The following is a 27,546-nucleotide window of genomic DNA, read 5'->3' as shown; positions in this document are numbered from 1 at the left end:
TCCTTCCTGCTAAAAGATGGGGCGGTGGGTGGGATGGCTAGTTTACATCTTTACTTATTCCATATTAGATATGACTCTGGTGGTGTTGCTGATGTTTATGAGATTCTTTAGTACTTCAGAACTTCCTGCTGTCTGCATGGTTTTCTTCCAGCAATACGAGTTTGATTGAGTACCTTGCAGGGTGTCACAGGAGCTGCTGTCTCCCATCCCCACAGCTAGTTATTGCCACTCTGTCCCCTCAGGTGTTCTCATGTCTTTGTGGGGGAGTCACATTTTGGATGGATTAATATTTCCTTGCCCTGTGCATTTGTGAGTTTTTTTTTTTTTTTTTCCTGACTTCTGGTTCATTGCTGTGCCTTATGAACAGGAGGAGGAGGTGGGAAAGAGGCAAGAGCCATGCAGTACAGTAATTGCTGCAGCTCCTACCTCATCAAATAGGAGAATTAAATTTGATGTGGTTATGTTAATTATTTGGATGGCTTGAGAGAAAACATGTCATTAACTGTGGAGCAGAGGAGGTTATTAGTAACCTTATCACTTCTCTCTTTGCAACACAGAATAAGAGACCAGGAATTGCTTCCTATGGAGCAGGGATGGGTAGGCTCAGCATAAGGTATGGGTAAAATCACCAGCTGCCCCAAGAACAACATCTTATTTAAATTACTGGGGTTTAGTATATAATGAAGTTATGAAGTTTGCAGCTCCTTTACAGGGCTTCCTGAGGAAAAAAAAAATAACGTGTCTACTGTTTCCATGTTTTTAAAGGGCTTAAATAATTGGAAACTAGATGTGAATCAAACTCTCCTGGGGCTAGGAAATGTAGTGCTTTGCCAAAAGGTTGTTGATGAGTGACCTGTTAATGGAAAGTATAAAAGAAAAACTGTCTTCTAACAGCTTGTTTTGCCTGTGAGCTCCTAAATTTTCTTATAGAACCATGTTATCCAGGGTTCTAAATTACAGGTAGTTGTATGTTTGGGCTGCCTTGCTTCCCTTGATATATCCATTCTTCAACTTCACTAGGTTGGTTTCATGAGAGGTTTTTCTTCTTTGTTCTTTGCATTTTCATTTAAAAAATATTTTCTGTGTATCCTTTTGGTTCTCATGCTGTATGGAAAGCTTGAACGTGACGACTCCTATGATTTCAAGCCAAAAGTACTTGTTTTCATATGAAAGTGTTTATCAGATTCTGAGGCAAATTGCATTTGGTCAAAGGGCTTTTGCCAGTGGAAGAAAGAATTTGTTTCTTTTTGTTCTTACTAATATTTGAATGTGTGTTCTTCATAGATTTCCTAATTTCTGCCTATAAAACTTATGTAAATCCTGAATTCTTAGTATAGAAAGTTACTGCTGCTCTGGGAGATTTCAGATTTATGTTACCAGACTTCAGTCTCCTTCCTGTCTGATAATAAATATGATTAAAACCCTAAGGATTGTAGTTATTCAGAGAAATGAAAGCAAAAAAATAAAGCTTCAAAAATGAACATTCAGAAGAAAGAGACTTGAGGAGCTAAGAAAAGAGTCCAGGGTACAGCTGTGAGGAACACACAACTAAAAGTGTTTCTTCAAGATATGGCTGTATTTTGATGAGACACTTTGAAGGAAAACTAGAACCCTTTTCTGCTAAAAATGCACAGTGAAATATGACTGATAGAAATGTTTTCTAAAGCAGCTTCGCAAGCAGTGTGGATAAGGGCCAAGCCACATTTGAACTGTTTCTGAAACCAGACAAATAGGCATTGTTTATCCTAGACTAGCCAGACTGTTTCAGAAAACAGTTCAGTCAGAGCAACATTCATTTCTAGTCTTAATTAGTTTCCAGAATGACTGTAGAGGGAGGACGTTTTTCATCCACATCCTTTTTGACTGTCTCTTTCTTCTCTCCTCCAAATCCCCCCACTCTTCATCACACTGGAGTAATTGCAGCCATCATGTGCATGTGGAAGTAAACTGAGCCCTGACAGAGTTGGTGAGTCTGCAGAGCAGACTCAAAATGCTAATGCACTCCCTGTACTAACATTCCTGCTGATGGAGTCTGGTGCTGGAATGTTTCTGGAAAAGATTTGATTAGTATACCTTTGTTTTGTTGTTAAGATACTGTATTAATTTGAACCAGATACAGTCTATGTATTTTCAGCCTTTAAAAAGACCATTCAGCTTCTCACCAATAAATATTCTTTATCTCTTGCATTTAAAAGAGAAAAAAAAGAAGAAACCCTTCTCTTCTGAACTGGTTGGCTGGTTTGTTTGTGTTGTTTTAATTCCTCTGTAGCTTAGAACGAAGTGGAAGAATATTAATACCATTAATACCATGTTCTTCAAATTGCAACATTTCTGAAAGTGATAATCCCAAATTAGATTTGATTTTTACCTGCAGAAATAGTAAGGACTGCTGTGTCTCTTAAATAGAACATTCAGAGGAGAGGCATCAGAAACCTTAGTCTTACTAAGAAAACAGATGAGTTGGCAAAAGGAAACATATTTCTGTCCCTGCGTATCAACAAATATTTGGTCATGTTGTCTTCCTAACCCCACCCACCAAGTTATTACTGAAAAATGTTATCTTAACTGGAAGGGAAGACAAGTTATTAAGTAATTGTTAAAAATATTTAGCAAAGGGTTGTAGGTTTTTACTTCACTATGTAAGTTTTATTTATTTATGAGAATATAAGTCATTAAATACTTGAAATCTGTGAATATGCACGCCCACATGAGACAGAATGTGAACTTCAAGACAGAATTGAGAGACATAATGGATTTAATAACTGGCTTTCTATCTTTGCAGAGTTTTGAAGCCAAGCTGTAGCCTGGTTTTCATTAAAAGGGGTTGGGTATGGTTGTATAGTCCAGGAGTTTTGGACAAATTTCTGTAAGATAACGCAGGAGGAAAAACAGGCTTGGCAAACCCTGTACAATACATGGGGAATTTTTGCATGGTGTTACTTAATTGTTTTCTCTTTCAGACATTAACCATGTATTAATAATTCTTTTTTCTTCAATAAGCCAAGGACCCTTGTCATCCATAAGAGCGGCAATCAAGAGATGTAAGTTTACTTTTCCTTTTTGAGAACTGTAATGTTGTAAGATTGCTACATTTTTATTTTTAGTAACTGTTTCACTTGGTATGCAAAAACAAAGTAGCTGTAAATAAGTGAGCAGTAAGCTGAGGGGCTGTAATTTCTTTCTTTCTTTCTTTCTTTCTTTCTTTCTTTCTTTTTAGACCATTTTTTTGTTCCTTCTTTCCAGTTGCTAACATTTTCTTATTTATGCACTAATGCATCTGTGCACAGATGTGATCCTTCTCTGAAGAGCTTTGGTTAGATGTGCCAAATTTTTAGTTCATTTGACAGAATAGAAGATTGTTTAATTTTAGTAGAAATCTGAAGCAACTGCTTATTCACTGTACAGAATAGGGGACAGAATTAGACTCCTGTACTGGGCTTGTTTTGGAAAATAAAAGATTGTTTATAAATCTTGAATGAAGGTCCAAACTCATCTTCCCTGATTTCAGCATTTAAATCCTTTTCCCCTTTTCCTGCTCATGATGTTTCCAAGCAGGGAGTTTCTTTAGATGCATCTTTCAAAGTATTTTATGCTGTTACTTTCTTCCCCTTTTCAGTTTTATTTCTTTTCTGTCCATGACTTTAATTTCATAATAATGAAACAAGTCTCAGGATTCTGCTACGGGGAAAAATAAATTAGTGTATGTTGTACTGATTTGTTTCTCCTGGACCTATTAGTCAGGGACTCATTAGTGCGGATTAGATTGGAGGTAGTGAAAGGGCATCATGAAAGTTTTACTCAGAGCTAGTCTGCATGATGCTGTCCTTAAAATGCAGCACTTTATTTGTGCTGTTGCTGCCACAGATAGAAACTGGAAAACAGAGAGCACCAGATCACAGAGGGCCTTTTGTGGTGGAGTCAGAAATTCATTCAGACTGCCTAAGCCCAAGTACCTTGCCAAACTGAGAAATCATCTATGAGATCATTAAGCATTTGATATCTATGTTTTTGAAAATGCAGTAGCAAGTGATTCTTTGTTTTGAGGCATTATCACAGAAAAATCCAGTCAGGAAGCTGTGGTTTATGGTACTTACTTTTTAACATGTGAATAACTATGTTGAAATATAAGTACCATGTGAATTATTCTGATAACAAGCTAGCAAAATAATATCCATGTACATAATAAGGCATTGTATAGGAAACTATCATTTTTTGTATGCCATTACCCAGGCTGTTAGGATGGACCTATATTACAACGGGCACCAAATAATTCCTAACCCCCTTGCCATTTATCTGGCAAAAGTATGATATTCTCTGCACAAGTGTATTTCCCTAACAGAGTTAGAAATCTGTCTTTCCTAATCCCTGATTCTTTGAGCTCTTACTCTCAGATTTGGAAGAAACATGATAAGTATGTACAGGGTTTCAATTTACCCACCTGTGGACAATGCTGTATATCATTTTGTTTTGATAAGTCTCTCCATTTCTTATGGCCAAAGAGAGGGTTTATTTTCCTTTGGCACCCTGACCACAACTCCAGATAGAAACATGGTGTCATTTTCCATTCTTTGACTGCTCCATAGGATTCAGAAAAGTGAACCCAACCAGTAACCTGAAGGAAGCAAGCATGTGAACATGAGATTTGCTCAGGAGTAATCTTTTGATCTCAACTCTTAAAAGTTACTCCAGGCTCTTTAATGATGGTCTCAGGCCTGGACACACCACTCTTATCCAGCTCCCACTGAAATCAGTGAAACTGTTTCCATTGATGCCAGCACAGCAACGTGCACAAGAATGGCAAAGAAAGGAGAAAGAGGCAAGCCAAATGCTGCAGCAGTGAGACAAAGGGGAACAGTGTTTTCACTCACTTCTCCACTCTTCCAGACCAGGCTGCTGTTGGGAAGCAGGGCTACAGAAGCAAGTCTCTTATCCTAAAATGTTGGAAGAACCTGTGGGCTTGTTCTGTTCTCATTCTGTCCTAAGTAAATACATGGCTGAATGAAGGATGTGTAACAGCTTGTATGCACTCTGAAGCTGTGGCTTTCCATTTGGCAGTTTTGCAGCCATTTTTGGCTGTGGGTTTTGTTTGTTTTTCATTTTGTTTGTTTTGCTTGGGGGCTTCCTAGGTTCTTTTGGCTCCCACTTTTTCCCAACCAGATCAATTCCGTGACCTCATTCTCTTCCCCATCTGCACAAACATTTGGGCTGGCATGATGCAGGGAATGGTGCAGAGGCAGGAACATACAAGGCAAGGAAAGGTAGGAAGGAGTGAAGTGCCTTCATAAATCAGGATTGTCAAATTTGAGTAAAACTACGGACTTGCTCTAAGGGTGTAGTTAAAAAGATTTTATTCAGCAGCAATGCCAGCCTCTATGGTGCCTAACAGTCAGATCAGCTGTGAAAAAGGTATAGAGGACTACCCTGGGGGTGGAAAGAGGAATCCTCTAACCCCCCTGGGTTATTATTTTATCACTTCTCTCCCTGAAGTTGCACAGAGAAACACTGGAGTCAGGAAAGAGAGGCAGGAAAGAGACTGCTGTTGGGGGTGGCATTTTCCTTCCCCTGTGCTGCTGGAGGTCTGAGCCCAAGGTAAGCAGGTTCAGGGAGGTAAAAGTGAGACAAAATCTGTACAGACAGTGGTTATTTTTTTATCACTGTGAATTCACTGTGGAGTCACATGAATGCTAACGTTCACTCAAGGGGAATCAAAAATCCATGTTTGGAAGGGGAATTGGGCATCACCATTTCTGTAGCTAGGTTCAGGCATTAAATCAGACCAGCTGTAATGTCAGACAATCTAATATTTCCTTGAGGTGCCTGGAAACAGAACCAGAAAAGGAGCAAGACCTCCCCCTTGTGCCAAGAAGCAGTTTGGGAGAAAACTTCTCTTATTGCAGAGATGGATGAAAAATTCCAATTAGTTTGAACCTCCACATCTTTTCTTCACAATGGTTTCATACAGAAGTAGTCTAACCAGAGGTTGGGTGAAATCAAGGCTCTTTTTTTTGGTATTGCCTTGAGGATTATCTGATCATTTTAGTGTTCCCTGAAGAAGAATCTCTGCAGTCATGTAACACCTTTGATATTTCAAAGACTGCAAGTGTGGCCTCTTCCATGGGAACATCAGTGCTTCAAACTGCATTACTTTGTAGGTAAGGGAGAGAGTGTTTGCCCACTCTTGAGGCTTTCCTTGAAATACTGTAATGAATAACCTTTATTCCTAATCATCCATATAGTGAAACAAATAACTTCTTAGTCTAATAGTATCCATATTTCATAGGTTTGGAAGAAATGTCTAACCTGGTTTTAGAAAGCTTTGAAAGGTGTGTTTTTAAATATTAGCACGTGTCCTTGTTGTAGAAAGGCTTAGCCTGTTTGAGGCTATCTTTCCAATCTTTAATGCAAAATTAAACTTGCTTTGAAAACACTCTGCAATGACAAAACTGTTCAGTATTTCATACAGTTTTGCTAATGGAAGCACACAGATACTGTTATGCAGTGCCCATAGCAGACCCTTATCTCTGAGCAGATCCTTGATCTGTTGTCTTCAGTTGTCTTTGTATTGCCTTAAAAGGTTGCCCAAAAGATTGTAATTTCGAGCCCAGCTGTCTTCTAAAGGCTCAAATCTGCATGTCAGACTTCTGTTGCCATCAGCTTGTCTGTAGCATTGAGGTTTATGGGATAGTGGTATAATGGTGGTTGGACTTACGCAGGTCTTTTGATCCCAAAGCTTTGATCCCTGCACCATATGGATGTATTTCAAATAGAAATGGCATACTAAGTACACTTGAAAAGTAGGACCTGAGAGTAGAGGAAAAAATTTGAAACATAAATATGCAGCACAAATAAGATACCCTTTGTCTCCACACATTTAAAAATAATTGGAAAAAGCCCACTAAATAGTTCTTCTAAGAAATATATACAAAACAGGAATCTGTAAGTCACTGATCTGCCCTCTATTTACAGTATTACCATTATTCCTTTGTGCTGTACCAGGTAAAACACATTTAGATGCCTCATTGACCCTGGCTAATAAAGTGCCTCATTGACACTAACAGAAATAAATACTGACAATGGTATGAGTTGATTTGATTTTTTTTTCCCCACAAGACCAATAAAATTATAAGATGAAAAAGTGAGGGTTTTATGCACTGATATTTTCCTCTCCTTCCCCTTTCTTGTTTTACTTACATACCCCTAAGCATCAGCTTCTTGAAATGTTAGTGATTCTCACCCTGAGCATTTCTTATTGTTGAAGTTGAGAAACCAACTGTTTTCAGTTGTCAGTGTATAAAGCAGCACTGAAATATATTTCCATTGACTCACATGATGGAAAAGAATTTTTAAATTTTTAAATCTTAAATTTAAATTTTAATTTTTAAATCTTAAAACTGTCATAAGTTGAAATCTGTATTTTTCTGATGGAAAAATGAATAGTATGCTTTTTCAAGACAATCCACAAAGGGAAAGAAGAATGGATTTAAAGGCTCAAAAGACCACAAGGCTAGAAAGATGGCTGTAGGTTTTTTCCTTGTGTTTTTTAAGTCAGGTATATACTATATTTTAACAATTCATGTCTTCTTTCATGCACTTTTTAATTTAAATTAATTTCTTAGAAACAGTGGAGGAATAAAAGCTGTGCAAGTCTGGGGATAAGGATTATTTAGAAGTTTTGTATTTTGCTTTCCCTAGCATTTGTGGAATACCTGAGAGCAGAAGATGCAGTAGCTTCCATCTCTGTTTCTACTGTGAATTTAAATCCTCTTAAGAGCTTCCAAAAAAAAATATGTTCTTAAAGTGTGGTTGTAAAATAATGTGACAGAAAAGTAGAGGAGATGTTGACAGAAGAAGGGAAAACTTTGTCAGTGTCATTCAAAAATAAATGTTTATGTTAAATGCTTATACACATGAAAGTAACTTGATTCCATTGATGCTTGAGAGATTTTTTTCCAGAAAAATGAGTACATTCTGAAAATGTACATGAAGGCTTGGTCATTAGTTCTCTTAAGGAGACTTGTTTATATATATTTATATATCAACTAGTGAAGTTATTTTTATATAAATATTTTAAATGTGTTGTTTTCAAGAGAGTTTGTTTACTTGAATTTTGGCGCTTGATGGATTACATAGATACCTCACTAGATTTTTTTTTTGCCTATGTTAAGAAAGGAAAAAGGTCCTTCAGGCTTTTTTAATGTTTTTCCTGTTTAATAAATAGAAACACTTTGATAAATAGAAGCACATTTAGAGTCTCACAAGAAGAAAGAGCTCGTAGAATTTATCCAGAAGTTAAGAAATAGTGAAGTAAGGTGACAGGTTTATCAATTCATTTTTACATCCTCTTTAATTAGCTTTTATTTCTCCTGCCTTTATCATTGGAATTGGGCTATAACCCAAGCAGATGTATTGACCACATTTACCAAAAGAACACTTTCTTCTATCATCTTTGCCAAAGTAATCTTGGATTTGATTGGTTTGAGTCAGTTTGGGTTTTTTTCCTAACGTGTGTGTTAGATCAGTGCTATGTTCTGATCTCTGAAGAAGGTAGAGAGGTGTTTATTTACTTAGACAATTTTTATAGAACTGATGTAGATGTGAAATAATTTGAGGTATACCTGTTGCTGGGATCAACCTGCCTGCCTGTACCTCTGTGGTAGGGGATCCCAACTTATTTGCACCTGTATCAAGTCCTCAGTGTAAATTATTATTTTTGGAGGGGAGAAAAAGCAGACCCAAAGAAACAACAATTTTAAAGTAGGAAAAGCATTCAAAGAGGTTTGATTTCCCTCTCCTCATTCCCACTGTGTTTACTTGCTGAGCCATACAGTGGACATTTCCATGTTCAGTTATATTCTTTGTGGTTAATTTATTGCAAGGAAAGCTTCTAAACAGCCACTGTTAAAACTGGCATGCAACTAGAAATAAAATGTACTTTTATTTTCATTTTTTAGGAAATAAAAAAGTGAAATAAATAGTGTTGTGAATAGACATTACAGTTATCTCCTTACAACACTGGCACATGCACTATTCTTGCATGACTAACCCGTTTGATCGTGGCTTCTGGCACTCTGAAGCCTTGGTTTGTTCTCCTTTACCTCCTCTTTGTCTTCTGTAACCCCTTCTTTTTTTCCTCTAGCACTCATGAATAGTGCACATCCAAAATGCCCTGTCGAAGAGGTATGTCTGACACAACACTCTGCAGCTCTCCAATCAAGTATGCTTTGCTGATTTTGGCTAATGATGCTGTGATGTTGCACAATAAGATCCTACCGCTTCCTTAAATTGCACTTGCTGTGCAAAAAAATTTTCCCTTGGATAATTTATTTTTCTCTCTAAAGAAATCCAAATGAAAATGCAATGTGGCCATTTAAAAAAAAAAAATATTTGAATGTAAATATGGCAAAACCAGAAAAATTAAGAAGTCAGGATTTGCTTATTTTATGTAACTTAAAACACATGGTTTGAAAAAAAGGTTTCTGACTCTTAATCCACAAGTGATTTAATCTTTAGCAAATAGCTAGCTGGGAACATTTAATATTTTCTTTTTACATGAAGGAGAGTGAAATATCTTTTTAGGTTCTGTGCCTTAGTACCTTTCCCTTCTATAAAACAAACAGAAAGAGACATTAAATAAGATTGAAGAGCACATCTCAGAAATTATCCATGAAAAGGAAAAGCCTGATATGTTTAACACTTCTTTTTGTTTAATCCATGTATCATTTTAATGAAAGGAAAAGAAGTTTCAACTCTTGGGTTCCCATAATGCAGAATATAGGAAGGTGTGGAAATGAAGAAGACAGGGGAAATGACCATCTCTTGGTGGTAACTTGGACTTAGAGAGACTTTAAATTATTATGAAACTCCACTCTGACCATTTTGAAAATTTCTCATATTTAGTACAGATATTTTTTTAACCTTGGCCAGTCTTAAAAGCTGGGATTTAGGATCAGATGCTCTGTGTTCTGCATTTCATTGATAGTGGATTGGTAAGGGCTCTGCTATTATCCTCATATTGCTGTGACGTTATATTTTAACCTCTTCAAAACTTTTGTTTCTTTTCTTTAAATAGCTTCTCGGACCTCTAGCCATAGTGATCAACAGAGGGATAGAAGGTATGATGCTCTTATTTATATTGTAACTAGGTGTTACTGTAAAACTTGTTAGATTGTGTCACAGTATTACTTTTTATGGCTTTCTCCTCTAGTTTATTTTTTTCCTTGTCTCTATCCTTAGTATGTTTAGAGTAGACTTGGAAAAAAAATAGAAATACTTTGATTTTTAAGCACAATAGGTTAAGAGTTTGAGGAATTCTCTCATCAACTTTTGTATGTGTCCTCAAAAGGAGAATGCAACCAACCATCAAACCTCTGCAGAGCTGTTTTTATTTTCCTGACATCTATGTATGGGATCACTTCACAATGAAAATAAGCACACTTTCAAGCCTTCTTTCAGTTTCTCAAAGGATATTGAGAAAGGAGGTCACCAACCTGGATGGCTGGTGAACTGAGTCTGCCGTTATTTTAGATGTGAAGGAACTCTACCCTTCTTTTTTTAAATTGTTTTTAAAATAGTTTTAGAAGTTATGCTTCTGCAGCTTTATTTCTGTCAGCAGACAGAAGCTTCTGTAAGCAAATGTTTTATCTACTCACAAAAGTTCCTTTCAAAGTGGAAGTTTTGTGAGATTCTGGATGGAGCAGTGGTGCTGCAAGGACCATGGCCTGGGAACATGGGCCACCCCTGCTGCTGATGCTCTCAAAGAGCAGGTACAGTAATAAACCAGGGGTGCTACCTGTGGGTCCTTCACTCTCATGGAAGTCTCTGTAGTACTGGGTGATGGAAGCAGATAGGCCCTGTCCCAGAGGCCTTGTGAGGCTTGCTCTGCCCCACTTCAGAACCCTGGAAGGCTTCCCTTGGGGTCTGAGGACACACACGTTTTTAGGTATCCAACCAAGAAGCAGCTTTAACTACCCTGCTGTTTTCAGATGGTAGCTGGCTAAGGGCAAACGCATGATTAGTTCCCATTATCCCATGGAGACTAAGACTTCTGCCATCTAATTGAGTTACACTTGTGTTTAAGTACTTTAGGCATTTAAATTATTTCACTGAAGCCAGTAAACCTACTTTTTGGCTAAGGCGTTTAATTAAGGGTTTTGAATGGAAGCCTAAGTGTTTGTTAGAAAGGTCAGGTAAGTTGCTTTGAAATAGTGGAAAAACACCTTTAGTTATATCAAAAAGACCTGAGCTATTTTTATTTCCCGTTCTGGGAAAACCTTGAACTGTTATACTTTAAATTAACTATTTGTAAATGTTTTAGGTAATTGTTCCCCTTTGCCTTCATTTCCAGGCGTCCTGAAATTACAATAGTTGCTGCTGAACCCCTCCGGCCATCCTCCTGGTTTCCAGGTGCAAGTCCTGTCACTCCTCAAGGATTAGGATTCCCTTCTGCTTCATCTCATGCTCAGTGGAGGAGAAATGAGCATCTTCCAGCTGAGGTGAGTGTGAATTTACATGAGGCATTGTTTGATTTACAAAGGTAAGAAGCTCATTAGGTTAGACAAGAACAATTTTTGTTTGCTCAGACTTTCATCACATTGAATAGAAGACTATGACAGTGTTATTTTCCTCTGTATATGTTAATTTAGTATTTTTTAATTCATATGCCAATTTTTTTTTAAAGTATCATATCTGGATGTACCTTAATATTTATCTCTCTATTTTTTGTAGCTTCCGCCATCGTATGAGCAGGTGATAAAAGAAATCAATCAAGTGCAAGTCAATACAACAAATAACAATAATGCTGCTGCTCCTAGACATACCACTACTTCTGCAACACAAACTGACTTTCCAGAGGAATTAATCAGCCATTTGCCAGGAAGTAATGTAAAAACTAGTGTGCCTACACACTGGGAATCTGCAGGCTGTCGAGGTGAGGCTGTTTTGGATTTCTCTGTGATGAAAACCTTACTCTGTCTTCTGAAGATGCACTTTATTGTTGGTCTGTGCAGCATTTAATATGAATGACAGTTAAATTTCTGTGAATTATTACTGCTGTAAATTTCTGTAAAAATCCTTTCTTCTGAAAAGCTACTATTGCTTTCAGAATATCATTAAATCTTGAAAGTTTTGTTCGATTCAGCCAAAACAACAGTCAGAACTTTGGGGCCATAGGAGCTCAGATATCTTATCAAAATAGCAGCACTTCATAAATTTAGACTCAAAAGCGTGCTAACCAAGTTGGGGAAGCTACTATACTCTTCTTTGGTCTGGATTTTGTTTGCATGTCTCTCAATGCTGCAAGTTAACTGGAACTTTTGAACTCAACTTGTAGATACCATGCATTTCAGCAATCTTCAGCTTATTCCTAAAGTTTGTATATTTTTCCATTCATCTTTTTAGGAACAGAACTGTATTTTTATAAGCACTAGTACAGTTCTCAATGAAAGCCATCATGTTTACCATCCTGATGGCAGTCAAAAAATAACACAAATTAAATGTTCTGGAACAGATAAGTAAGACCTTTTATTTTCTGTTAGCAGGGCAGAGTCCTCTTAAACCTCCTAGGCCTCCTGCAACTCTTCTGAGTAAGTCTCCTGCAGAAAATGAGAATCCTTTAATAGTCTTTGAAAATCCTGAAGGTCAGAGGTGCCAAGAAAATCCCAATGCTGCGATATGTCCTGTGCCAAAGCCAAGATCAAGAAGCAATCTCAGACCTGTGGTCAAAAGTACTGAAAGTAAGATAGACAGTGGAGAAGAAGGGAACCAGTCTAATGCAAAACAGCAGCAACCTCCAATTCAGCAGTCACCTCTTCTGAATGAAGACAGCTTGCTAGACAATCACTTGGTGATGGACAGCATGAGTACAGAAAGGAACCAAAATAGTATTGTTTCAAGGATCAAAGTTTTTGAATCCCAAGGCACTAATGATACCTCAGGATTATCAAAAAAGCCAGAAATTGCCCCTCGTTCATTTGTTCCAAGATCTGTTACCACTAAGAAGCCAGTGATTGCTCCAAAGCCAGGGGTAGGCAGAGTTTCAGAAGAGTGGGATGCATGGACCGAAAGCAAATCAACACCTTCCAAGGAATTGCAGCCTCCGCCTGAAATAGTTGGTAGCAGTGTTATAACCAAACCTGAACTGCCAAAGAAGCCAAAACCCAGCCTTGTTAAAAGTAGCAGTAGTGATTTTCTTGATGCAAGGAGTGGATCAGTTGCAGAAAACAGCGATGGACAAAAGAGATTTCCTGTTCCTGCTCCAAGGCCTCTTGTTCCTAAGAAGTCATGTTACTCAGAAAATCCTGCCCTTTCTTTGGCCTCACTAAAACCAGTTGCTGCTCCTCCACGGCCTTCTGTATCTGCCCAGGACAAGGTTTTAAGGTCTCTGGGGGAATTGTCCCCTGCAGCCAACTCCTCGGCACCTGCTTTGCAAAATAAACTAGATGTGGAAGGAGATCTGATCAGTTTTGATGATGATATTTTGCCCTTAAGTCCAGCCTGTGTAGTTAAAGATAGCATCAGTTCTGAAGCAGCAGCAGGTAAGAAGAAAATTTTTTTGAACTGTCACTATGGTTATTTTTTGCAGGTGTATCCTGTGTGAGTAACATCTACCTGTCTTGTTTTGGTTTATGTTTGTGTAAGAAACTTTTGGCTTTCTGTTATGCCAAGATCACTATGAAATTACTCAGATTTTAAGACTTAGGAGATTTCAAGGCTATATAAATCTCAGAACTTGTCTGCTGGATATATTATGTAATTACTAAAATAATGATAAAAGACTTGATCTTATGTGCTAGTTGTCACCTCCAGAATGTGTAACAGTTCTCTCTGGGGAGCTTGGGATAGCTTATCTCTCACCATCTAATGTGACTCATGTATGTGAGTGCCTCAAGTTCTGTAGTGGAAACTTAGTCATCTGAAGAAGGAGCAGTGTTTGTGGCATATAGGAGCACTCATGATCAAACATACTGGAGTGGTCTGTCCATCTCACCAATGCCTGTTTATTTTCTCTGTCCTATCTTTCTGTCTTGTCTTGTCATGTGACAGCTTTCTTGTAACACAGTTTCAGCTTCAGGGTTTTTTTAATAAGTGAAAATAATTAATTCATGTGGACAGATCAATTACTATAACTACATTCCTTTCATAAACCTTGTTTGATACCATTAGACACTTGGGGTCAATTTTATTTAGTGCTGGTTTTAGGTAGTTTAAGACACAGGTGGGTTTTGGACTGTCATCACATTTAATAGCAATAGGCTTTGCCCTCTTAGTATTCAATATGTCTGATTTAGTTCAGCAGCCTCAGTGCAATCCAGGGAGAGTTCTGTTTTAAAGCAGAGGGTGTGTCATACAGAATGCTTGTTTAATGAAGTGGCTATGACTTTCAATTTTTCTTTTTGTTAGCTTCATCTATTAGGTTTGTGTGGGCAGAGTTTGATATTGGGGGGGCTATAGGGTGGCTTTTCTGAGAAGCTGCCAGAAGCTTCCCCCATGTCTGACAGGGTGGGATGGATCCCATGCTGAAGTAGGGGACCAGTGTCAAAGTCCTCCCCTGAAGAGGAAGGAGTGGCAGAGACAAGGTGTGATGAACTGACTGCAGCCCCTGTTTTCATCTCCCTGTGCAACTTCGGGGAGGAGGTTAGAAAATTGCAAGTGGAGCTGAGACTGGAAAGCAGGGAGGGGTGGGAGTAGGTGTTGCTGAGATTTGGATTTATTTCTCATTACCCTTCTCTGATTTGACTGGTAATAAAGTCAAGTAATGTTTCCCCAAGTCAAATCTGTTTTGCTAGCTGGTGAGTGATCTCTCCCTGCTCTTATCTTGACCCAAGAGCATTTTGTTACATTTTCTCTCCCTGTTCATTGGAGGAGTGGAATGATAGAGTGGCTTTGGGGGACCCCTGACATCCAGCCAGGGTTAACCCCCCACTCATCATTTATCATCTTAACTTTCGCAAAAGAGAGGCGTAGATGCTGTGTAGTTGTCACGGTAAATCAATATTAATGATTATTAACAAATGCAATTTCTTCACAGTTCATGAATTACATTGACAGATGAAGTTCCAATTTGTTGTTGTTTCTCCTCTATATTGTCATGAAAACCCCAAGGCAAATGTATATAGTTCCCTTAAAGTTTTAAATTGTTAAGACTGGTATGTACAGACATACAGTTCTCAGGAGAGCTTATGTAAGCAACAAAAATAAGGCAACAAAAGATCCTGCAGGAGAGGTGATTATTTCAACATGGACACAAGTCCATTTTTTCTTGGGCTGATAGATTCCAGGAACATGGCAAAAATGTCACCAAAACTGAAAGGAGGGCAGCAGCACAGGGTGAGTGGAGAGGTGTTTTGTACTTATGTCATGGAAATGTATGCCTGATGGTGTCTAGGTGGGAACAGAGGCATGATCATTGTGTCTGGAGACTGGAGTCTTGGAATAGACACTACATGTGGACGGTTTTAGAGGAAATGCCATTTAGGGTAAAACTTTTGTGTTTCAGTCATTTAATTTTGATTAATAGAGGTAGCTAATAGAAGGACAATGTACCTGTTCTATGTAATAGGCAAGAAAAGAGAATATTTACGTTTTGAAATGCATAAAAAGGAAAATCATGTTTTAGCTACGTACACTAAAAGACAGACTTGCCCACAACCTAGAAAAAATATAAAACATTAATTCTTCTATTAAATCAGAGTTTGAATGATCACAAAGGAAAATCACCTGAGAAAAACATCTTTCATGATAAAGTGATAGGAGTGTTGTTCTTACTCTTCCTGGTTGGTGCCCTAGGTGTTATTCTTCATTTAATTAAGAAGAAAATGCTTTCCATCCTTGTGGTTAACAAAGCAATTATTCATAGAATAGTTTCCTGACTTCTCAAGTCACCTGCCCGTGATTTTATTCATTCAATAAAATGTCATCTGAGTTGCAATCCCTTCTTGTCTACTAAAGAGAAAAAGGTATGGTAGCATTACCACTTTATTACACTGCAAAATTAGGACTGATTCCTGATTTTTGCTGGCATTTTTGAGCTCAAGAACATATCCTGTACCCTGGATAACTAATGCTCTGCAGTGTCCTGATAGAGCATCCACAAGAACAACACTGGCTCTCTGAAAATGAGGCAACACAGAGCTCTAACACTAGCTATTTCTCATGTTCCCATAGGAACAGCTTAGGGATTTGCAAGATGAATCCATGGTAAAATGTTTTGTGAAGGCAGGAAGAAAAGCTCTAATCTTGCTCCCAGTTCCCCAGACCTTTGCATTTCTTAGATATTTGTCATTGTCATTACTTAGCAAAATGACAGTGCTCTGCTTGTTGTTATGGCAACCCTAGGAAAGGAAGGCAGCTTTTATGCAGTGGCATTGGAAGCCAAGCACCAACATCTTGTTTGTCAGAGAGCAGCATTACATTGCATATTGCAGTGTTACCAGAGCTTCATTTTGTTTGGAACAGCACAGCTGTGTTAGGCCAATGTAAACAGAACTGCAGGGATCAATCCCTGCTGCTGCTGGCTCCTGCTGTGAAAGGAGGAAGGGGAAGTGTTCAGTGCATGATGAGGAGGACACATATGCTCACTTCAGCTTCTGCCTGTTATTACATAGAAGGCAGAAGTTGAAGTGAGCATATGAATGAAAAGATGAAACAGGCAAAACAAAGTTCAGAGTCTTCATAGCAGTTTAATTGACTGATGTAAGACATCACTTTCCTTTAAAAGAAGGCTAACACCGCCACAGTAAGTGAAAAATATTTGAATGCTGTTTATCTGCTAAGTTCAACGGTGTTGGCAGCAAACCACTCTAGTGTCACCTGTCTAAATGTCAATGTTTAACTGGTAGTTCAACTACCAAAACTAGCTGAATGATTCAAGTTTACCTCAAGCAATCCTGTGAGTTTTGTCAGTGTTTGATAGCATCTCCAGCACAGCTGTTACTTGAGTGAGTTTACCCTTATCCAAACATCAATAATTTTATCCTTGTCCAACCTGTATGAAGAGGGGAATCATTCTGGTGCAGATAGAGAATCTGGATACTGAGATTTCTTTTAAAGCTTTCAGCGTCCACTCAGACTTGAAGTCTTTGGAAGCTTCAAAATTCAGAGGTGAATTGTGACAGAATCTTGCAGCCAACTCATGATGCTGGCCCAAGGGAAGTGCTAGGAGGGAGAAGTCAGGAATGACAAATCTGTAGATTTGTCCCAAAATCAGTTTTAAGTGCCATGCTTTTGGACTCAAAGGCTAATGTTCAAAGCCATTTGTATCCTAATGAAATTGCTTCTATTTAAGTCAGTCATTTAGAATGTGAAGGCATCTGTTTGGGACTCTACACCTTTTGTTTCTAATGCTTTGATGATAATTGTAGTGTTTTGGATCACTGGGTTACTTCTGCATTTCTTTTATGGCTGGTAACAGGAACATATGCAGTTCCTGGTGGTTAAAAGTTTTGGTAATCTATCAGGTGGGCTCAATTCTCACTTATCCATTTTTACAAGGCTTGGAAATTAAATCCTGGTGCAAGTTTAACTGTGTAAATTTCATGTCTTCAGAAGACTCATGATTTTTACCTGTAACTTGTCAGTTGCTATGTCAAGGCATGTAGTGGGCCTGCTTGCCTGAAGTTATGAGAATGTATATTTTGGACAAAGAAGATCAGGTTGTGGTGCATTTAGAGCACACATTGAAATTAAAACTTGGAGGTGATATTGCTGCAATGTTTTTATTCCTTTTCACATGTGTGGAGCTCTTCTCTGTTCTTCCTTCTCTCTGGAACAGCATATAATTCACTGATTGCTCTGTGCCTGACATAGCAGAACTCAATTTAAACCAGATGCTTTGAAAAGTAGTTCAGAGAGTGCCTTACCTTGCCAGCAGGAGACAGCTCTCATTTTGATATCTTCATTACATTCAGGTCCAATGGTAGTGAGACTACTGCATTTCTTAATTATCTTAGCTGTCTGTCTAACTACTTTATCGTAGTATAAAGATTCATTTCTGTCTCTGCTGAGAAAAAATACCCAACGAAAGCAATGCTGCTATTCATTTATATGTATTGTTGCTTCTTGTGGCATGAATGGTGGCATTTGTATGACATTATAGACAATTCAGAAAAACTGCTGCTTGAGTAACTCCAGATTTCTCTGCTGTGGGGATATTGCCCAGCTGCTTGATTTTAATTGCTTCCTCAGGATGGAAAACAAGAAAAAAAAAAAAGGAAATACTTCTAACTGGTAGATTAGTCCAGACATATCATCAAAATAATGCAGCTTCTCTTAAGGTTCAGCAGAGTTTCTGATGACTCTTATTGTGGCTATTTTCAAGACACCTGTCTCCTTTTTTACTTACTGACAAATTATCACCCCAGAACAGGGTGAGCTATCTCATCCATTTTAATCTGGTCTTTGGCATAAAACCCTGTAAAAACAGTTCTACCTGAGGACATGCTGCTGTTGGAGATTGGGGGCTGTGCTGTGTCCTGTTGTTCTGCTGCAAGGTTGACAGTCTCCAGGAACAGTGATAAGAAGCATCCATTAACTCTTCAGTCACTACAGATGCTTGCGTAGTGGATATGAATTGGAGCCTTCAAGGACCTTGAAAGCTGGCACAGGAGAGGGCCTTATATCTAGGCTCAGGAAACAAATAAGGTTTTTAAATCATACCTAGATGAGTAGCCCTTTAGGTTGTCAAATGCAAATTAATTTGGTTTGAGTTCCAGGTCTATAGATGCTGTGAAGTAACACTCAAGTAATAATGTTCTTAATAAGATCTGTCTTCTTTGATAATTAAATCAGTTTATTTTACAATATTTGAAATGCAGATATCCTTTGTTCACAAAGTTTGTCAAAGAACAACAAAATGCTTATTTAAAAGAAAATGGTTATTAGAAAGCTCTTTTTTTTTTTTCTGAAAGCCTGTGAGATTCTTGCAAGAGAGTAGATAGATATTTTAATCAACATTATAAATGACGTTGTCCTTCACATTTTCAGTTAAAAAAAATATTTTGTATGTCTGACTGCTTTCCATTACCTGCTTTGGAAATTTCCAGCTTGCCTGTTTTGGGGCACTTCAGTCTCTTGGCAATAGAAAATCATTCATTCACCTGGAAAGAATGGACAAAGCCGTGTTTCTTAATCTTCGGGGCAATTTGAGGGTATATTTTCTTGGTCACCCATTGTACGTCCAAATACCTTCCAGCATCTAATTTTTTAAGTCAGACCAGGTTACACAACCAATTTCTAGCAACATGCCCTCACAGCTGACCTGTTCTGGGCAGGAGGTTTGATCAGAAACCTCCTGAAGGCTCTTGCAATCTGAACTATCCTGGTCTTACTTCAACTAGCAAACTAGATCTGTGAGAGAGGAGTGGCCTCCAACCTCTCCCATAATAGCTTGTGCTGGTATACACAGTAGTTTTGTGCCAAAGGCAGTGTCATTTCCCTCACCTTTACTAGTACAGATGGACAGATGGTTATGCTTTTAGATACACACAGGTGCAAAGTATGGGCAAATGCTCAGAAAAGGTCCATCTGTATCTCTATATGTACAAGTAGTATGTGTGTCATTTTCTACCCCATGAATGCCTTGATTGCCATTAAGTGTTACAGAAATCAAAGAAGTTTTGCTATTCTAATAGTAGATTTTATTTTATCTGCTCTCCAGCTTTCTGAGTACATGGATGAGATTTCAGTGCTCAGTTAAGGACAGCTTGCATTTTCAGCAAGTACATTTAAGTAAAATCTTCTGTGGCATGTCTTGGTAATTTTTTCTATATTTTACAGAGAATACAAAACTCTATATAGTTCTTTGTGCACTTTTGTCACACTGATGGCTAGGCACTTTCTGCAAAGCAGATTTGCTTGCCTCTCCTCCAGTTTTAAGTCTGAAGCAGTACTAAGTGTCCTCCCAAATGATACTGCATTCCTGTTATTTGAGAGAGCTGGTCTAGTCTCCTAGTGTTAAGAGAATACCAAGAAGCCTGACTGTCACCTGAACTTACTTTCAGGTTCTGCACAGTTCAGATGCTGAAAGAACATGCATCCCATTGTCTCTCCCTCTTTTTTTCTTTTTTGATTTTCCAGTCTCTTAAAAGTTGCAGTCATGGCCTGATCATGACAATGTTCCATGCAGAGGGAGCTGCAAATTGCATATTTTGTGAAAGGTGGTGTATTATTCTCTCTGTGTCAGAAATCCATTTCTGAAAACAGTGAACTGTTAATTTTCTTGATGAAAAATACTATGGAAAGCAGATTGGTAAAATCACTGATGCTGGAATGTAGAGTCCATACCTGTCTAATATATCTCTCTGTTGTTGTAAATAGGTTGAGATTTAAAATGTCTAAGTGAACATCAGACTTCTGGCATTTCACAGTGTTTATTGAGCATGAGCCCTATTCTTTGAGGTGTTACTTGTCAAGTTTCCATTGACTCTCTGGCTATATTACTAGGAGAGGCCTGATGTTGAGAATCTTCCCCCAACTATGGGTTGATTATGCTTCCATAAACACCAGAGTGCTTTCACAGGGCTAGGTTTTAATAAAACTAGTTGTTGATGAGGTCTGTTCCTGTTCTCTGCTCCTGGAAGACTCTGGTGTCTATACTGTTCTGTGTGAAGTGAATGTGGGAGTTTTGCCTTTTACAGCTGATTTAGGTTTTTAAATTAAACCTTGAAAGTGGACCCAGTTGCATACTTCTGTACTGGCAAGTGGCAAGCATCCACACCTTTATACTCCATTGTTCTCATGTGTACTGAATACCTCTTGCAGGACTGAGCATCTTCACAACAGATAGTACTATCTGGGCTTTTAGCCTTCCACTTACTGTTTGTTTGGAGATTCCCCTTATTGCTGCTGATGTATCTATTCCCATCTTACTACCTCTCACTTAAAGACTATCAGTAAATATTTCAGGAAAATACCCATCTATCCTTCTTGCATGAGCAAAACCTACTGCTTCTTCTGTAACCTCATTTTTAATTTTAAACAAGGGTGTATGTCAGTGGGAGGTAAAAGGTTGGTTCTCCAAAACTGTTAAAAGAAAGGAGATTATGTATGGTTTATTTGAATACACAGCTTGCATTTGTCTTTCCTTCCAACAAGCACAGTAATACATGTTATCACATAACCCTTTGAAACAGAAGCTCTAGAAAAATGAGACTAAGAAAGCCACAGATTTTAAGCTTTGTTGTAAAACTTTAATAAAAAATCGATAGAAGTCTGTTAATATGTCTTATGAAAAATTACTTGCAGATTAATTTCCTTGAGCTGAGAAGCTTTAAATGAGTACATTAACAATTCTGTTTTCACACCTCCATGAATTATGCTCAAATGATGCCCAATTGTTGTTAAACAACATAAAAATTTGATATGTTGTCAGTCCCATTGCACAAAGCAGCACAGTCATTTTCTAAGCCAATTTCTGCTGCAAGCCCAGCACTGGGGAATGGAATAACACAAACAAGGTAATGAGTTTTAAACTAATTATGAGGTGACAACAGTATAATTGAACATAAGATAATGAGTGGAAAACTAACGTTCATCAAATGGTTTTCTCAGCCCTAGAAATTGCTTTTCTCAGACTTAAAAATTGTCAGATGTATTGATGTAGAGACCTCTGCCAACTGCTGAATGGTCAAGAAAACTGTTTTTATGCATAGCAGTGATTAACAGCTGACAAACAGCAATTTTTTACAATTTTAAATCTTCTTTAAATTTACAAGACTACACAACTGTAATTATTTGGGATATTTAGACCATTTCCACTTGGTCTCTGTGTCTATATTTTCATAAGATGGAGGCTTTGGAAAATTGTTTCCTCGTTTTTCATGCAGAATTTCCTTCACCTTTGCAGAACCATACCCTGGGAGGTGCTCTGTTTGCCAGTGTTCCTTATGGTCATGCTGTGTCAAGGAGCCCATGACTTAGCCCTGCTCACCTTTCCTCTGCTCATCCCGTGTCTCCAGCTTCCCCATAGGCAAATAAAGCTTTGAGGCCTTGCTGCCTCCCCAGGGTCACTCCTCAAGTCTGATGTAGAGTTGCCAGATAACTAAAAGAAAACAAAGCCCAGTTACAGGGTTTGGGGGGGTTTTTTTCAGCTGCACTTAAAGTCAATCTAAACACCAGCACAAAAGTTAGTTTGATAAATCTTCAGGATTTTTTAAATGCAATTCAGGTGTTAGCATTGTAGCTAGCAGATGGAGGTATAAAATAGTAAAAGAAGCCTTGCTCCAGTGGTGGGATTTTGATTTCTTGTAATGACTGTACTTACAGAATGCTTCTACCCCACTTGTGCTCCGTGTTTTCAAGTCCTCTACCAAACTCTTGCTGTGATGAAGCTTTCACTGGAGACCTAAACCCTCTACCCTCATGTGCTAATCCATAACTTGAACAAAATGTTGTTTCACCCTTACATTCTAAAGCATTGTGGGCTGCCTGCACCTAATTTCCAGATGCAGTGGAAATCTTTGGGCACAATGTGATGGAGCCATCTTTTGTCTAGATGGTAACAGAGTTTATTTTTAACTGTGGCCTGTATAGCTTTATCTGTAGACAAATTGCTGACCTGCCATGATCCTTTGTACCTGAAGTGTACAGTCCCAGCTGTTGTACTAGCAGCCTGACAGAAGGAATTGATTTGCTTGATTCCTGATTGAAATGAGATCTGAAGGTAGCCAGGTGGGTTTCTGGGGAACCTGTAGGCAGGTTGGCTTTAAGAGAGGCCATGGCACAAATCCACACAGCACAGCCACGGGGTGGGACTGCCTGTGAAGAAAGCCTTAAGCAAGGGGCTGCTGGGAGGTGGACATCTGAGCAGGGTGAGCATGCATGGGCCCTATGGCATGTTGTCCCTGCTGTTGTGACAGCTGCATGCTGGCAGCAGGAGCTGGGGGCACTGCCAGAGGGGGCTGATGGCAGATGCATTGGCCAAGGGGAGCTGTGGCCACTGAGCTGTGTGCATGTGGGAGGGCATGAGGTTGTTCATAAATAAATATTGCATTTCTGGACTTTCTTAAATCTTAGGTGAATGGCCAGGCACAGATACATATTGTCTTGCTCAGATTGGATTGTATTGTTCAAAATTGTCCATAAGAAATCACGACTTCATATGACATAACATTTTTTTCTAACTGTTAAAGATAAAATTTTATCAAACACAGATTTTTCCAACTTTATCAGGAAGTATGGCAGTAGTTTTGGGAAAGGGAATGCTTCTATTAAAGTCATGAGGAATTCAAAGAGATGCCCTGCATATTTCTTCTCTTGGACTATGACACTCCATAAATAACATCTCATTGAGCTATACATCTGAAAAGGCCAGCAGAAGAGATCAAACTCTCTTGTTGTGGCTATGAATATGTGTGAGATTTATCACCCAGAGTCCTTCTCCAGTTTCTACTGTACACTTTTATGATTCAGTTAAGCATTGCCATTTTACTATAGAATTTGATAATGTCAGACAAAGAAGTAGCAGTTGTTAAGAAAGAAGTATTGCTCTTTGACATGAAGGTGTACGTGAGAAAGAACACATTAATTTGGTCTTTATTTATGTACTAGTATTTTACAGCTGCCTTCTACATGCACCTATGTTCCCATGCCTGTTAATAAGAGACCAGTGTTTAAGGTAATGAAGCATGGGAAACATTGCTCCTGTCTTACCAGTGGAATGCTTGGGCAGGCTTGTAGAGGAATGAGTGAAATAGGCAGGGGCAGAGCTCAGGCACAATTCTCCTTGGTCTGAACCAGTTCCCTCCATGTCACCAGGTTTATAACCAACAAAATTATGCAGAATCTTCAAAAGAATTAGTTGTTCTACTGCAATAACATTTTGTAATCAGTAGTATTTAAATGTTTTGTATGTTTCAGTAGGTATTTTATCTGCTGCAATGCTGATTGTTTAGCTTTGACAAGATTGTATTGATTAAAACTTTTCAATGAATGTTTTCACGGCTATATCAGTGCATTAGATCAAGTGCTTTGTAAACATTCCCCTGAAACCATTCTGATTTCAGGTCCCTATTACCAAGCAATGCAGTTCCTCTTGTTCAGTGGCTCATATAATTCCAGAAGGTATCTGGAGCATGTTTATGTTAAGTCAGCTATGAAAGCAGATGTATAAAGAAGAGCTGTTACTTACAAAGAGCTAGGTATGCTAGTTGCATCAGCCTGATCTATTTTTATTACTGTACTGAGTGTGAAATATAAATACCCTTAAAAATGAAAGCAATATTTGGTAAGATTTGTGTTCAGCAAATAAGTATTGAAGATGTTGGGGTTTTTTTCTCCTTTTAGATCCGTTTCAGTTCCTTACCAAAAGTGAACCTGCCAAGGAACAGATGGCTCAACCAGCTTTGGCTCGGAAACCCACTGTAATCCGAATCCCAGCTAAACCTGGGAAATGTAAGTTCTTCTCCCAAATGTCTGAGAAATGTGTTAGAAAACCATTTCAACTGGGGCTTAAGTGATTTGCTGTTTAGTAGCTAATATCAGCTGCCAGAGGAATCCCATGGCATGGTTTGACAAGTCAGAGGAGCCAGCCTGAGGGCTCTGGTGGGAGGCAGAGGTAAATGAGCATCCTGTTCCACTCTCCCTGCTGCTCAGCTGCCTCACTGGGCTCCCTCCCTTGAGTTTGATGTCTCAAATCTGATGGAGCTAATGTATATCAGAGGTGAAACTGTATGTAAGGGGCAGATAAAAACGCTGGAAAGGAAGACTTGGAGGAGACCCCTGCAGCAGAAAGCTTGTTTTGTCTGCTAAGCCATATTCTGGAGCTGAACCTTTGGCCTAACTGACTTTGGCGGTGACCTTAGCTGAGGTTTAGTGCTGCTCCCAAGCTTCCCTGTCAAAAGAAAAACATTGGTGCATTAAACTTTACTTCAAATACAACTTGGTTGGGATGTTTAGCATAGTTTTCATCATCTAAATCAAAAAGTTCCTTCGATCCTTGCTAGTTTTGAAATCTGTGGTCATCTAAGCAAGAATGTTTGCGTACCAATTTAAGGGAATAAAAAAAGGCATGTGAGAACTGGGCTGCAAAAACCTTATGTGTTCAATTTTACGTCAGGGTCCTGATTAGAGTTTTCTGAGAGTCACTGTATTACTAAAGCCTGCCACCTCTAATCTTTTACAGCTTTACAAATGACACTGACAGCGTCTCAGGGTGGAAATTTATCAATGAGCCACAAGGTCTTTGTGTTGGTCTTTGTATGCTGGAGTGTGTACTTGCAGAATTCTGTTTGGCCTTATCTTTGATCCTCAGAGCTTAGGGAAAAATGTCAAAAAATAGCTCTTAAAACTCATGTTTCAAAATCACATTTTGCCACATTTAGTAGGTGTACAGTCAACTTGTGGTAACTGTATGGCCAGGTGGTATTTCTCATAGTAGTTTCACTCTTTATTTCCCATCTCCCCTGTCACCAACCCACTGTTAAAATACTCAATTTTCTTTTCCCCTGCATGTGTAAGAAATTCAGTGGAAATGATTAAAAATGCAGAGAAGACTGGAGATAAAGCTGTGAGGAAAAGTCTTTCTGTTAATACCTGATTAAAAAGAAAAGTTTTTTTCAATTGGAAAATATGTTTATGAACTACTGTAAAGAAACTATGACATAATTCTCCTCTATAAAGAAAATTTTAATTACAATTAAAAATAAAATTAAACAAAGAGCCAGTCAACTACCTGACATTTTTTCCTTTTTTTTCTTTTTTGAGATGGGTAGCCTTTTGAACTTGTAGATAACTGGGCTCTTGCTGCTCTCTAGTGGTAATTGAAATTTCCACAAAGGACTGCCGGTCCTGTACTTAGCTACAAACAGCAGGAGGTCGTGAAGGACTGCCTGCCTTATGGGAATCAGTGGTTGGAAGATTAATGGGATAGGGAGGAACAGAAGCATATTCCAAGAAAGCAGAGTAACCTTTTGTCAAATAGGAGCTGCTGCAGAAATGTAACCTGTTAAAAGTTAAAAGAGGAGAACAGTACAACTGGGCCAAAGTAAAAATTGATATAGTGGGGTTTACATTGTAAAGGGGCCACATAATCTCAGTACAGGCGAGTCTTTTGCCATCTTGTTTATTGAGGAGATAAATTCTGTCAGGAACCAGGAAAAACTGAAAAGCCCCAATAAACAAACAAAACAAAATAACACAAATTTTTAAAACCCCCCCAAACCAGCCCACCCAGCACTACCAAAAAGGGGACAGAACTGCTTAAGAATTTGAACTCCAGTGACGTTTTCAATTAGGACTCGCATTTTTGTTGAGATGTGGTTAGAAAGGAAACATTAAAATTCCACTTCAGTTATTACACTTAAAAATCACTGAAAATAACACCTGACTTTGAGTTCTTGGGGTTTTTTTTTGTTGTTGTTGTTCCTCTAGTACCTTTAATTCTGACCTTAAAAAGAGTAAGGGAGAGGAAATTAGGCCATCTGTGTATATAACAAGATTTGAATTGGTAAATAAATGTCTCATGCCATAAGAGAAGATTTCTTTTGGAATTACTGCCAGATACTGTTTTTACTTTTCATCCATTGCAGTACCTTAGAAAAGTGATGAACTTGCCAACATTTTTCTCCCATGCCTGGTCACTGCCAACACAGTAACTGTGAGCTTCTCCTAAGAATTGAACTGATCCATTGAACTGATCCATTTTTAAACATCACAGCCGTGTTTTACATAATAGTAATGCAAAAAAGGTGTTGAAAATAAACAACACTTCTCCTTCCTATGTTTCTTTGTTGAGAAAATTAATTTTCCTAATTTTTGTGAAGTGAGCAACTAAAGGTTTTGTTTTGAATAGCATCTCTCTTTTTTTTTTGTCACCGGTCTATAAATGTCCAGGCTATCTACACATATATTTATGTAACTCCAAGTTCAGCTGGAAGTCAGAAGAGCTTAAGTGTCTGTAGCTCTTTCTATTAAGTTAATTTTCTTGTTATACAAACAGATTGTAAATAGATGACATGATTCCAATGTATAAAGACAAAATGTTTGATAAATACGCTGGCAAAACCTGTCCAAGTGCTTCCCAGGTTTCAATGGCAGAGGTATTGAAAGCAAATGTCATATTTTTAAAAGGGTTTTCTATTCTTTATTGAGTGTGAGAACATCATCACTCTTCCCTAGTAAGATCTGTAGTGCTTCCTCTTCAATGTCCTAAACTTGCTTTTCTCCTTAAAGACTACCTGGCAACTTCCATCTCTGTTTTCTGCCATCCTGAATTTTGTAACAGGCGATAATTTATTTTCTTGCCTTTACCTTTCTGGAGATTCTTCCATCCGAGTCTCCTGATCTTTCAGGGTTGCTTGAAATAACCCTCAGCTGTTTTCCAGCCTGAAGGATATTCCAGGAGCTGACAGCTGAAAAAAAAAGTGAGCCAGTTTAGAAATGTGGTGATGGCGTTTCAGGGTATCCAGTAATGAATCTGACATTCCAAGGGGTAGAAACTCTTCTACTTGTCTAATATTGTATCACCAAATATTGCAGCTGAAACCTTGAAATTCTGAAATGACTTTGGTGTCCTTAGAGTAAAGTGAAGACCCATTATGAAGGATGGGAAGTATT

General features: G+C 38.4%; 1 protein-coding gene and 1 long non-coding RNA gene across 6 annotated transcripts in view; one reads left to right on the top strand and one right to left on the bottom strand.

Moving 5' to 3' along the window:
* SH3D19 (SH3 domain containing 19) overlaps nucleotides 1–27,546 on the top strand; it is an 81,699-nt gene that overhangs the window by 36,432 nt on the left and 17,721 nt on the right. For 3 of the 5 annotated variants that reach the window (XM_050974114.1, XM_018926728.3, XM_018926727.3), the window contains 6 exons: nucleotides 3,001–3,041; nucleotides 10,070–10,112; nucleotides 11,345–11,492; nucleotides 11,725–11,926; nucleotides 12,534–13,532; nucleotides 24,277–24,384. In XM_050974114.1, coding sequence (XP_050830071.1) covers nucleotides 3,001–3,041; nucleotides 10,070–10,112; nucleotides 11,345–11,492; nucleotides 11,725–11,926; nucleotides 12,534–13,532; nucleotides 24,277–24,384 — 1,541 coding nt within the window. Of the gene's footprint in view, nucleotides 1–3,000; nucleotides 3,042–9,136; nucleotides 9,178–10,069; nucleotides 10,113–11,344; nucleotides 11,493–11,724; nucleotides 11,927–12,533; nucleotides 13,533–24,276; nucleotides 24,385–27,546 lie in introns of all 5 variants that reach the window. The other 2 variants (XM_050974116.1, XM_050974115.1) reach the window with 2 other exon arrangements.
* On the bottom strand, nucleotides 18,907–27,348 carry LOC127059586 (uncharacterized). The gene is made up of 3 exons (XR_007777527.1): nucleotides 27,241–27,348; nucleotides 21,923–22,033; nucleotides 18,907–19,091 (listed from the first exon to the last, which is right to left on the bottom strand). It is a non-coding gene; the product is annotated as an uncharacterized LOC127059586 (long non-coding RNA).

Source organism: Serinus canaria, chromosome 4, assembly GCF_022539315.1.
Source record: "Serinus canaria isolate serCan28SL12 chromosome 4, serCan2020, whole genome shotgun sequence".
In the NCBI taxonomy this organism is placed as follows: Eukaryota; Metazoa; Chordata; class Aves; order Passeriformes; family Fringillidae; genus Serinus; species Serinus canaria.
The sequence above is the reverse complement of the archived record's forward strand: the minus strand, read 5'-3'. Positions and strand labels throughout refer to the sequence as shown.